The sequence below is a fragment of the Heloderma suspectum genome, chromosome 15 (assembly GCF_057233095.1).
Source record: "Heloderma suspectum isolate Gila_16-S chromosome 15, 16-S_ref, whole genome shotgun sequence".
Taxonomy (NCBI): domain Eukaryota; kingdom Metazoa; phylum Chordata; class Lepidosauria; order Squamata; family Helodermatidae; genus Heloderma; species Heloderma suspectum.
In genome coordinates, this window is record NC_139472.1 from 22638822 (window position 1) to 22652868 (window position 14047).

Here is a 14047-nt window from a genome sequence, read left to right on the forward strand (position 1 = left end):
CACACCCCCTTATTCAGAGGGAGCACAACGTCATCCAGAATGGGTTGTACACTCCCTCACGGATGGCCGAAATTCCTAGCCAATAGCACTTCTGTCTTAAGTTTTAAGGATTAAGTTTTCGCTTGTTCACTGTCAGTCCGTTCCTGAACTGATGCCAGACACCAGTGTATCATTTCCACCGCCTCCCTGGGATCAGATGATGGGAACAAAAGGTAGAGCTGTGTGTTGTTTGCATACTGATGACATCTCCACCCAAACCTCCAGTTGTTCTCTCCTACCAGTTTCACAGATATGTTGATCAGCATTGGAGACAAGATGGAACCCACAAGTCAAAGGCTCTATACTGCCAGCTATGTACATGGTGCTTTACACAATCACATAAGCCAAAACAAAAGGACAAAACACCCCCCACCCCCAGATGCTGCCTCAAGGAGCTTGCCATCCACATTTAGGCAGGTGTAGACGAGAAAGAAGTGAGGCTAGCGAAGGATGAATGTCGGCAAACAACCAAGTGACACATATCTTAGCTTCGTAGAAAAGGTGAGTTTTGAGAAGGGTTTTGTAGAACAACAGAAGTGGTACCAATCAGTGGTGGAGCACGTGCTTTGCATGTTCAACCCCCAGCACATCTGGTTGAAAGGATCTTTGGTAGCAGGTCTGGGCAAGACCCCTGGCACAGAGCTGCTACAGTTGGGCTAGAAAAGCTTTCAGCCTGAGACCAGAGTACACAATCATGAGCTAGACCAGCGGTGGGGAACCTCTGTTAGCCTGAGGGCCAAATTCCATTTTGGAGAAGCTCTTGGGGGCCACATTCCTCTGGTGAGTGGGGCCAAAGGCAAAAGGGTGAGACAAAAATACCAGCATATTGTAGCTTAAAGCTCTTACTAATTGAGCCTTAGGAGAAGTATTTCAACCTCTTAGAATGGGGGAAAATTTGCACAAAAGCCAGGAAACCACCAAATGATCAGTAGTTGGGGGAAAGGGGTATGGCCTTCTGGGAAACCCCAGAGGGTTGGGGTTTGCCCCCGGGTCTGAGGCTCTGCACCCTTGGGTTAGATGGACCAATGGGCTGACTCTGACACAGATATTCTGTGAGAGAGTTCCAAGCATAAGGGGCAACCAGGGAGAATGGATGGAGCCATTTAAGGTCAGTGGGACATTTAAAAACTTTTATTTGGCATTGTTAAAGAAGTCTCCTCTGCTAGATACAGGAGGCAGCAAGAGCTCAACAAAAGTCAGTTTTGCTAGTCTTTTGAGCAAAGACCGGGATACTGACTTCCAAGCTGTTGGCTACAAGTCTCAGGGAGCCCTAGCCAGGTTTCTTAGGATTCACTAGGATCACCCAAGCAGAGGGTTGGCGAACAAAGGTACTTAAGAGATAAAAACATCAAGGGCTTGCGGAGACAGATTTTTTTAAAAAAGCAAACATGATTCTAAGAATATGCTTCAAAGGCCTTCTACCTGTGTCTTAATTCCTTTTGGTCATTGCTGTTTACCTCAGAAACAAAAGGTCAGGTTGCTGCACATATAGGCTAATCTTCTTTCTCAAGAACAAACAGAGCTTATCAGCAGAAAACTGCAGGGTTTAATACATAAAGTGGGATTGAAGCCATTTCTGGTAACAAGCTGGAATTGAGAGATTTCTTCTGTTTCTTATTCATGCTTCTTAGTTCAATGACAGGGGAATCAGATAGACCTGCCCAGCTTCCGAAAACCCATCGCCCAGCAAAGCAGTCATCCTTTCTTACCTTCCGCTATCTCTTTTCACTCTCTTGGTTATTAAAATTAAAGTAGATGAGAAGGGAGTGGAATTTCCAGCTCAGCAATGACCTTCTCTAATCAAATTAGTGATAAATGGCTAAATGTGCTATTGATTAAGTAATAGAAATGAGCAGTTCCATTTTTCACAAATATCATGTTCAATAAAATGTTAGATTGGGCCTTTCATCATAAGTGAATCACTAAGGTCATTGGTTCAATATTTCATGAGCGATAACCTCTCTCCAGCCACTGCAGAAAATACTGACAACATTTCAAATTGTAATGAGATACATAAGTCACTAATAATGATATTTTAGGTTACATTCTTATTACTCAAATTCAGGGCAAAATTAAGAGGTGTGCCATCATACGATTCAGGGGATTAAGCTCACTCATTTCACATCTCAATCATCCAGTTACATCTGCGCAGGATGTAAATCCATTACAGATTAAATAGCCATATACTAGCAAATTGCCAGAGAGAACTTTTAGCCATCCTCATATTCCTCTGCCCCAAGCCCATGAAATTTAGCAGCCTATTATTCTCAGATTAGCCAGTCCTCTGTGGAATTAAATTTGCCCTACACAAAGCTCAAAATGTGGAAACAAAGTCCTATGAAAGCTGGCACTGGGTGAATCAGAATTTCTCAAATTAAGCCCCAAAGCCAGTTTGATAATCTGATATAATTTACTTTGAACATCTCCTGAGAGCTTTTCTGTAGAGTCCCTCAACTGTTTAAAGGGGAGTGGAGAGCAGTGGATGGCCATACAGACCCTATATATTTTCTTTCAATGCTCACAGGGACTGGCGGGGCTTGGTGAAAGTGAGGGAAATTACAAAACAGCTGGAGGCATATGCCAGCCTGTTCTTGGGTTCCATCACACTCTAGCACAATCTTGAACTCCCAACTTTCCTAGTTGCAGTCCAACACGTCTGCAGGGTACAAGGTTGGGGACAGAACAGAACCAGGGCACGACTAAAGAGGGGAAAGGGTGAGGCTAGGTAGAGAGGGTCAGGCTCAGCTCATTGGCTTCCACTGAAATCTGTGGGGGAAATGTCTGAACATTGGGAGAGAGCAAGAGAGAGGGCTGAGATGGAGCAGTAGGGCAAATCTAGCTACAACCCCAATAGTGTCTTTGAGCTGCTAGTAAACACTTTTCACCTTCGCACTCAGATCCAAAATGACACCTCTCTTTTTGAACTGGCATAGCCAATTGTACATTCCATCCATTCCTAAGTATATCTTCTTAATTTCAAGCTTGTAAATAGCCACTTGCCTGGTTACCTGCAGCAATTAAATTCCAGCCAAGAAAGCTTTCACAAAAGCTTGCCTCTCACCCTTAGGCTATAAATGGGTAGGTAGGCTACTAAACAGAGGCCTGATAAGGCCACAGAAGTTATTCGCAAGGCTGATGTACTACATAATGTCTTAGGTCATGGCTACAAAAAATGTTGTAGATTAACAGAATAAACACTTGGGGCTTTGAGTTTTTAAGTATTTCAGGGAAGGGAAAAGCAATTATCTGAGATTTCTTCCCCAAAGTCAGCATTCTGAGCTGGACTCGCCTGGAAACTGTACCTTGGTTCAGTCTTGATTTATGAGTTACCCAATTAAATGATCTGTCATAACGCTCTTACATTTTGAAAGGACATTGACAAGTCCCATTTCTCAGTTCACATATATTTCACGTTTTCATCACTGTTGGCAAATCACTTGGGAATCATGGAAATGAGCCCGCCCTGCTTCTCTGCCAACAACACCCCATTTTCCATTTTAAAAAACACAGTACTATGTTCCAGATGGAACCAAAATTAATAACTATAAAGAACATCACCTTGTCAAAACATTTTGCCTATACATCCTCATGGATACAGTGCTCTGTAAATGGGCCTCTTTTTAATTACTTAATTTATTTATTAACACATTTCTAGCCCACCTTTCAGGGCATAGGTTTCCCAAGGCAGTTTATAAAGGTTTAAAAAAAAAAAATCACATAAAACAAATTTACCAAACAATCCCCTAATTAATAAGCAACAATATGTAAAGTTCAAGAAACAGCACATCAAGCCAACATGGGCTGAAATTTTTAAAAACCAATCAAGGTTCTTTAAAAAGCCAGTATCAATAGATAGGGCCATGCATGTTTCCCTGGGGAAGGAATTCCAATGCTGTGAGGCCACCACCATAAAACTGGAGCAGAATAAGCCAAGAAAAAGAGCAACTTTTTGTCAAAATCAATATAGCTGGTATGAATTAAGTCCCATATGAAGTTCCCCACATTTTGAAACACTGCACGGGGCAATGTTCATATGAGTAGGCGTTTGAGTACATCAGCACTGAGAATCCAGGTGAATTTGTGGACCAAGTTAAATTTGGAAGGCCTGAGTTCAAACCCCTGCTCAACCATGGATTCCCCAGGTGCCTTTGGGCACATCTCTTGCTCACAATTCCACAACTCTAAAACTGAATAATGACTAGGACTGCATCAATTAATTGGTTAGATTCATCAGATTTTGAAAATGTCTGGCCAAGAATAATATGCCACCAATTAATCAGCTTCGTCTTTTAAAAAAAGAAATATTTAATACAGTACTTTCAAAAATTGAAAGTAGCCAGCACCTTCTTAAAAGGTATTTCTCCTTCTTTCAAACACAGGAGGGAATGCCTTTTCTAACATGCCTACCACAACATGTGTCTGCACTGAAGGTTACTTTTTGCTTCAGAACTATTGTTTTTACTCATATGTGATTGCTTGAGTAAGATTTCTAGTCCAATGATAGTCCTAATAATGACCACTCACTAAGCTGTTGTGAAGACAAGTGAAAAAATGGTTTTCCCATTTTACATACTGGGAAATGTTACAGAAGGCTGAACATCAGAAATGTGGCCAAGTGCTATTTTAGCATCAATGCAAACAAGTATCAAATACTGATTGCTAAAGTTGGGTCATTGTTCTCTTCTACTACCACGGAAAGTTATCAACACACCACTGAGCACCTCGGCTAAGAGTGACATCAGGACAAGACAATTAAGCCAGAACTGGCAAAAGCATTAAGGTTTTTTTAAAAACAAGCTTCTGATGTAGTTTTATCATGGATCTGATGAAGCTGGAACTTACCTACAAAGCCACATCATCACAATTTGTTAGTCTTTAAAGTGCTATACGACTATTTTCTCATGCAACATGGCTGTTTCTCTGGAATTAACAGAAAATGTTTCCACAGGGCTGCTTGGTTATGGTTATGCATGGAACAAAAAAAAATATTGTAATTATAAAACAAATAACTGCCTTTGCTCAACTGAAGAGAATTCCAATACATAAGAACACAATCAGCAATACACCAGATCCAAGACAGCTTGACTAGACAGCTTGACTAAAATGCTATCAAGATGGCTCGACAAAGAGGAAAAAATAAAATTAAATGGAAGCCAGCATAACAGCCTTGCAAATATGCTGTGGTCCACAGTCAGCCAGCACAATGTACCTATGTATGTGAAAATAATAGGTGGCAAGACCTTCCTCTCCTAGTTGTCCAGAAGACTCTTATTTGCCACAGGCAGAGAAACAGCTAGGTACAAACCTGCAACATGTTAAAAAAAATTTAATGCTCTCACTTCACTCCCCTTCTCACCAGTTATAAAGTGATGATTCCACAACACAAATCATTTTGAATTGCTTGCATCATGAGATCCTCACCACAAAAACTCCTTAGGCAAGGGTCAGTGCTACAAGCTTGTAATAGGGCAGTGGCCATACCTCAGTGGCAGTGTGGATGCTTTGGATGCAGAAGGTCCGAAGCCACTGCTGCTCGTCAGGGTTGACAACACTGGGCTAGATAGGCCAATGATCTGCCTTAGTATAAGGCAGCTCCCTATGTTCCTAACAAAGGCATGTGTGCACACCATGTAGCAAAGGCATTCTCATCCACCTTCACACACTCTAAAGCAAAATGGACCACAGCGGAAGGAGCTGGCAGCGTGGGATTGTGGTGGATTGCTCAATGAAAATGATGAGCCATCACGGAGCTGCTGTGAAAAGGCAATTCTATGTTGGACATAATTAGAAAAGGAACTGAAAATAAGACTGCCAGTATTATACTGCTGTTAGTCAAATCTATGGTGCGGCCACACTTGGAATATTGCGTGCAGTTCTGGTCACTGCACCTCAAAAAAGGTACTGTAGAGCTGAAAAATGGGCAGAAAAGGGCAACCAAAATGATCAACAGACTGTAACCATTCCTCCCTTATGAGGAAAGGTTACAATGTTTGGGACTGCTTAGCAGAGAAAAAGGGTGAGCAAGGGGAGACATAAGAACATAAGGAGAGCCATGCTGGATCAGACCAAGGGTCCATCTAGTCCAGCATTCTGTTCACGCAGTGGCTAACCATCACAGTGGTGCAACAGCACCCTCCCACCCATGTTCCCCAGCAACTGGTGTACATAGGCATACTACCTCTGATACTGGAAGTAGCACATGGCCATCAGGACTAGTAGCCATTGATAGCCTTTTCCTCCAGGAATTTTTCTAACACCCTTTTAAAGCCATCCAAATTGGTGGCCATCACTACAAACTGTGGTAGCCAATTCCATAGTTTAACTACGTGCTGTGTGAAGAAGGGCTCCCTTTTATCTGTCCTGAATCTCCCACCAATCAGCTTCATAGGATGACCCCACTGGGTTCTAGGACTTTGAGAGAGGGAGAAAAATGTCTCCTTATCCACATTCTCCACACCATGAATAATTTGGTAGACCTCTATCATGTCTCCCCTTACCCTCCTTTTTTCCAAGCTAAACAATCCCAGCTGTTGGAACCTTCTGTCATAGGGGAGATGCTCCAGCCCCTTGATCATTAGTTGCCCTTTTCTGCACTTGTTCCAGCTGTACAGTACCTTTTTTTAGGTGTGGTGACCAGAACTGGACACAGTATTCCAAGCGTGGCCGCACCATAGATTTGTATAGAGGCAGTATGATATTGGCAGTTTTATTCTCAAGTCCTTTCCTAATTATGCCTAACACAGAGTTTGTCTTTTTTACAGCAGCCACACACTGGGATGACATCTTCATTGAGCTGTCCACCACAACCCCAAGATCTCTTTCCTGGTTGGTTACCGCTGGCTCAGATCCCATCAGGCTATACTTGAAGTTGGGATTTTTTGCCCCAACATGCATCACACTTACATTGAATCACATTTGCCATTTGGACGCCCATTCTCCCAGTTTAGAGAGATCCTTTTGGAGCTCTTCACAATCCCTTTCTGTTTTAACCACCCTAAATAATTTGGTGTCATTGGCAAACTTGGCCACTTCACTGCTCGCTCCTAATTCCAGATCATTTATGAGCAGGTTGAAAAGCATTGGTCCTAATACAAATCCCTGTGGGACCCCACTATTTACTTCCCTTCCCAGACATGATAGAGGTGTACAAACTGATGTCTGGTGTGGAGAAAGCGGATAAGGAGGCATTTTTCTCCCTCTCTCATAACACTAGAACTCAATGGAGACATCCCATGAAGCTGATTGGTGGGAGATTCTGGACAGACAAAAGGAAGGACCTCTTCACACCATGCACAGTTAAAACTATGGAATTCGCTACCACAAGATGTAGTTGTAGTGATGGCCACCAACTTGGATGGCTTTAAAATGGGATTGGCTAGTGATGGCTATATGCTACCTCCAGTATCAGAGGCAACATGCCTCTCCATACCAGTTGTTGGAGAACATGTGCAGGAGGATGCTTTTGCATTCTGTGGACTTCCCACAAGTAGCTGTTTGGCCATGGTTATAATAAAATGCTAGAGTAGATAGACCTTGTTTTTTACCTGTATCCTTGTTCCCAAACATTTGTTATCTTTGCCACTGTGTTTTCAAGCCTCTCTGTAGGGCTGTGGGACAGAAACATACTGCAAAAGCTCAGCTGGCATTCTCAAGATCTGGAGAAGGGGTTAGAGGCCACACACAAGCGATGCATTTCAGCTGTCTTAGCAAATACTAGGTTTTCTGAGGGAATAACCTAATAATCCAGAATATTAACAATGATTAAGAAGAATGTAGCCTAGTGTCATTCAATTCCATTTTTTCCCCAGGTGGATTAGATTTTAAATACCCCAACATTGGGGAGCCAAGTAGTAGATCTGTTGGAGCAGCCCCCTACCAAACTAATTCACCCCAAGTGCCCTGTGATATATCTACAGCTACCACTTCTTCTAGTTCACATAATGCAGCCATTTTTGTAGATGTGAAAACTAACAGGTGTTAAGTTACACATATGGACATTTGAAAATACAGAGGAAAAAATATTAGAAGCTTGGAAACAAGGCTGCAGGTAAAAGCAGGTCAGGGTAACTGACACCAGATTTCCCTAGCTGAAATCCCACTTCCCAGTCAATTTACCCCAAATTCTCTGTATATGGCTTAGCTATTTCCTCTAGTTCCCACAATGCAATAATTTTTGTAGCTATTGTGGGAGGGAGGATGAGCGTAGGACAAGATTTTATGCATTCACTTGTATCATTTTCTTTCCCAAATTCCTCATTAAGATCTAGAAAGCCAGCAGCTAATAAAACATCCCTTGTTGTTGTTCAGTCATTCAGTCATGTCCGACTTTTCATGACCCCATGGATCACAGCACGCCAGGCCTTCCTGTCCTCCGCTCTCTCCCGGAGTGTGCTCAAGTCCATACTCATTGCATCGGTGATGCTATCTAGCCATCTCACCCTCTGCCGTCCCCTTCTCCTTTTGCCTTCGATCTTTCCCAGCATCACGATCTTTTCCAGGGAGTTTTCTCTTCGCATTAGGTGGCCAAAATATTGGAGCTTCAGCTTCAGTATCTGTCCTTCCGATGAGCACTCAGGGTTGATTTCCTTGAGGATTGACTGATTTGACCTCCTTGCAGTCCAGGGGACTCGTAAGAGTCTTCTCCAGCACCACAGTTTGAAAGCATCAATTCTTCGGCGCTCAGCCTTCCTTATAGTCCAGCTCTCACAGCCATACGTTGCTACTGGGAAAACCATAGCTTTGATTAGATGAACCTTTGTCGGCAAGGTGATGTCTCTGCTTCTTACTATGCTGTCTAGGTGTGCCATAGCTTTCCTCCCAAGGAACAAGCGTCTTTTAATTTCAGGGCTACAGTCACTGTCTGCAGTGATCTTGGAGCCCAAGAAAATAAAATCTGTCACTGCTGCCATTTCTTCCCCTTCCATATGCCAGGAAGTGATGGGGCCAGATGCCATGATCTTCGTTTTTTTTTAATGTTGAGTTTCAAACCAGCTTTTGCACTCTCCACTTTCACCCTCAACAAGAGGCTCTTTAGATCTTCTTCGCTTTCTGCCATTAGGGTGGTATCGTCTGCGTATCTGAGGTTGTTGATAATTCTCCCGGCAATCTTAATTCCGACCTGTGATTCATCCAACCCGGCATTTCTCATGATGTACTCTGCATATAAGTTAAATAAGCAGGGCGACAATATGCAGCCTTGTTGTACTCCTTTCCCCATTTTGAATAAATCAGTTGTTCCATGTCCAGTTCTTACTGTTGCTTCTTGACCCTCGTTCAGGTTTCTCAGGAGACAGGTAAAGTGGTCTGGTACCCCCATCTCTTTAAGAATTTGCACAGTTTGTTGTGATCCACACAATCAAAGGGTTTAGCATAGTCAATGAAGCAGAAATAGACTTTTTCTGGAATTCTCTTGCTTTCTCCATGATCCAGCGAATGTTGGCGATCTGATCTCTAGTTCCTCTGCCTCTTCGAAACCCAGCTTGTACTTCCGGTAGTTCTCGGTTCACATACTGCTGAAGCCTAGCTTGCAGGATTTTGAGCATAACCTTGTTAACCCTATCTTAGTTAACAAGGTTATGCTCAAAAAAGTTAACAAGGTTATGCTTAGTCCCCTATCTTGTTAACTACTTTAGTTAACAAGATAGGGGACGGCAGAGGATGAGATGGCTAGATAGCATCACTGATGCAATGAATATGGACTTGAGCATGCTCCGGGAGAGAGCGCAGGACAGGAAGGCCTGGCATGCTATGGTACATGGGGTCACGAAGAGTCGGACACGACTGAACAACAACAAGGGAGGGAGTGAATGGTGGATTCTTGTGTGTGTGAGGATTCTGAGGAAAAGGAATGAACTGACAGAAGTCGGGTAGGGCCTTAGGGATTGAGGAAGCTACATCTAGTGAGTGGGGTTTGGGGAACAGGATTTAGAAAGAGTAGAGTAGGTAGGCAGTTTAGGACCATGTATAGATTAGTTAATAATAATATATAACTCTTCTTGTGTTAAATTTGTATTTGTTTATTTTTAGTAAACAATAAATATAATAAATGAAAATTTTAACTACAAAATCCCACATGTTGGTTTGTCTTATTGTGGTACCATTAGAAAACATATTTCCTGTTACTTCTCCTCTATTGGGTCGAGGGAACCAATCAGTCATATTGAGTATCTCTTTGACCCAGAGAGTAAAGGGGCTGAAGCTCTGAGTGTCAGTGAGGACAACTGACTAAAGCAGACGCAGATGTCCTGAGGGGTTTTTCTTCTGTTTCATCAGGTTGAAGCTGGAGAAAGCAGAGCCCAGGGCAGGAACATCACAGTGCCCAATAGACATGAAACAAAAGTTTTTGCAGAATAAGGCGCAGCCTAAGATCCATAGATGTGTCACGTAGTTGCCAAAGTGTCACTGATTAGGGATTTTGTGGTGGTGCCCACCGTAATATCTCAAATCCCCAAATGCACCCACAGGTCCAAAACGGTTGGGGCACCCTGATGTAATGTATGCTCTACCTAATACTACTCTGCTGTCTAAAACAAGGATGTCAGAACTCACCAGGAGGGACTGTGCAGGCATAGCTTTGGATTGATCAGATGTGTATGACAAAAGAAAGAAATTCACTTCTGCCACTGAGGGGAGAACAGGACTGAATCCATCTGCTCACCTGTGACTAATTGCCATTTGATTCCCATCCCCAGAACTGTCCTCACCAGCAGCCATTCCACCAGACTGCATTAGAGGGAAAGGGGAGAGAGCAAAGCTTGCTCCACTGACTCAGCTGGGAGCAACTGCTCTCAGAGCTGTTGACTGCTGGGGCCATGGTTCCTGAATGTACTTATTGTCTTCTTCACTCTCTGTCCTTTTTCCTTCATATTTACTAAGTTGTAAAACCTTGTTTTAAACTGTGAACTCCTTTAAGTGCACTGGCAGAAATGTGGCCTAGAAATGTAGTAAACAGCCAGATTTTTTCTGTATATGAAACAGCTCACAAAGGACTGCTAGACAGCAATGATGAAGTGTCCCAATTCTGCTGTTACTTCAAATAGTGCTTGTTTGTCTCATATTCACACACCTTCCTTCATTCCTCCTCCACCCCTCTTTCTTTTCCAGCCACGCTTCCTTTAGCAGCCAGTATGGAACAAGTACTGGAAGTGTCTATTTTGGCCCTGAAAGGTCTGGCAGATCACAACTTCTAGTTGTGTGAGAGGGAGAAGAATCCCTTCCTACCTGTCTTCTGTAGACTGTTCCTAGTTTAATGGATGTCTATGAAGGTTTTCAGCATTTTATGAAGAGAATGCCCAGAATATAAACACTCCATAAACGTTGCTGTTCATGAACTGTCGGATTTTCAGGTCCCATGTTTCCCCCACAGTGGGCCTCTGGGTAAAGGATATGCTGGGTTTTTGTGGTAAAGAAAATAAAAATCACCTACAGTTATCAAGACACCTGTGACACATCTTTAGCAAAGTTTCAGCTTATTACCTTTGCCTAATTGAAGCCCCACACCCCAGCAGAAGCAGCAACTCCATGTGTCTCCTGGGTTCTTCTACAGCAGCACTATGTCCCCTTACCGTACCCCATTTTCCTTTTGCTCTCCTTCTACCTTCCTTGTTATCTCTGGCTGCCTGTCTGGTAGCCTCTTGTCTATTTCACATCCCCCTTCCTTTTCCCTTGGGTCTATTCCATGAGCTCGGAGGGGCCCTCTCTGTCATTCTTCTTTGGCCCTAAAGAGGGCCGAAATGAAAAGGTTAAGAGGGCTGAATTTCTGTTGTTTGGAGCTGCAGTGAGAGCAGTTCTTGGCTAAAAAGGCAAGTTACAAATATGTAACACACAAACACATGTGACAATATACATAATGCGTATGCATCTGTTACACTCCAGATCGGCCTTCCCCAACCTGATGCCCTCGAGATGTGTTGACTACAGTTCCCATCAGCCCCAGCCAGCATGGCCAATGGTCAGGAATGCTGGGACCTGTAGTACGAAACACCCGGAGGGAGCCAGATGGAGGGAAAGCCGGTGTAGATTTATACATATTCGCACCCTATGCTGGCTGGGGAATTCTGGGAGTTGTAGTCCAACACATCTGGAGGGCAAGTTGGGGAAAGTGAGAAAAATGTAATATAAATATTACGCAGCATTGTATCCATCACGCACACATAGAGACACCTCCCCGCCCTCGCACTCCATCGCAGTGACCGGCGAGGTCCTCCTTTCTCTCGCTCATCCGCTCACGGCCTCCCGCCCCGGCCCCGAGCGGCCCATGTGAGCACCCCGCCGGCCGCCCGGCCGCTTGCCCGCCGGCCGCGCCTCACCTCCCGCCGTACGTTCAGCAACGAGTAATAGTCCTCGTTGTCCGGCACCTCATCCCCTGAGGAGGCCGCCGCCATCTTGCCGACCTCTCACCCGCGCGGGCGCATGCGCCGGAATGGCGGCCGTCGTCGCCGTCACTCTAGGAAGCAGCGCCCGGAGGAGGAGGCCGCCAGCTGGAGCGGCCCCTGCAGGTGAGAGGTAAGACTCGGCCTAGGAGACGGCATGGGGAGGGCAAGGCAAGAAGAATAACGCATGCGCAGGATCAGGGTGGTCGCGGCGACGAAGGAGCATGCGCAGAGCGGGGGGGTTGTGCAGGACCGCGAGAACTTTTAAAGAGAGTGCGTCGTGGACCTCGGCACGCATGCGCAGCGCCCGTCTCCTCTGATCTCCCGTTGGCGCTAAGCTGCTGTGGGGGAGGGGCCAATGTATGGCTCAGCTAGTGACAAAATGATAATAATTTTCTGCATAACAGTTGTATTAATTGCTATTAATATATCAACTATCAACTACTAATATAAATTATAATAAAATAATTATATATATTATCAATATTATTAACAGTATTTTAATAATAATAATACTTTTTGATTAACAGCAACATCAATAGAAATCACGGAGGACGGGGGAAGTGCCAGAGGACTGGAGGAGGGCTAAGGTCGTCCCTGTCTTCAAAAAGGGCAAAAAGGAGGAACCTGGGAGCTGCAGACCAGCCAGTCTGACATCAGTCCCTGGGAAAATTCTGCAGCAGATGATAAAGCGATCCATCTGGAAGCACCTTGAAAACCATGCAGTGATGATGATGACTCGAAGCCAACATGGATTTGTCAAAAACAAGTCCTGCCAGACAAATCTGATCTCATTTTTGGATCAAGTCACCTCCCTTGTGGACCGTGGGAATGCTGTGGACATCATATACCTCGACTTCAGCAAAGCTTTCGACAAAGTGCCCCATGATCTCCTGATGAGCAAACTAGCTCAAAGTGGGCTAGATGAAACAACGATCTGGTGGATCCACAGTTGGCTACAGGATCGGACTCAAAGAGTGCTGATCAATGGCATCTTCTCAAACCAGGGAGAGGTAACGAGTGGGGTACCGCAGGGCTCAGTCCTGGGCCCAGTGCTCTTCAACATTGTTATTCATGACTTGGAGGAGGAGGTGCAGGGAATGCTGATCACATTTGCAGATGACACAAAATGGGGAGGGGGATGGCTAATACTTTGGAAGACAGAAAGAACATTCAAAGTGATCTGGATAGACTAGAGTGCTGGGCAGAAAACCACAGAATGAACCTTAATAGGGATAAATGCCAAGTTCTGCCCCTAGGAAAAAGAAACCAAATGCACAGTTACAAGATGGGGGATATGTGGCTGAACAACACTACAAGCAAGAAGGATCTTGGAATTGTTGTCGATCACAAGCTGAATATGAGCCAACACTGTGATGTGGCTGCAAAAAAGGCAAATGCTATTTAGGGCTGCATTAATAGAAGCATAGCTTCCACATCCCGTGAAGTACTAGTTCCCATCTCCTCAGCACTGGTTAGGCCTCATCTGGAGTACTGTGTCCAGTTCTGGGCACCACACTTGAAGAAGGATGCAGACAAACTGGAGAGGGTTCAGAGGAGGGCAACAAAGGTGATCAGGGGACTGAAAACAAAGCCCTATGAGGAGAGACTGGAAGAATTGGGCATGTTTAGCCTGG

At 44.3% G+C, this 14047-nt stretch overlaps 1 protein-coding gene across 1 annotated transcript in view; it reads right to left on the minus strand.

The window, feature by feature from the left end:
• Positions 1–12444, minus strand: part of DNAJC11 (DnaJ heat shock protein family (Hsp40) member C11) — a 97738-nt gene extending 85294 nt beyond the window's left edge. Inside the window, exon 1 of the mRNA XM_084822146.1 lies at positions 12348–12444. Within this exon, the coding sequence (XP_084678272.1) occupies positions 12348–12422 (75 nt within the window). The 5' untranslated portion in view covers positions 12423–12444. The remainder of the gene's footprint in view (positions 1–12347) is intronic.
• Positions 12445–14047: the final 1603 nt, after the last annotated feature.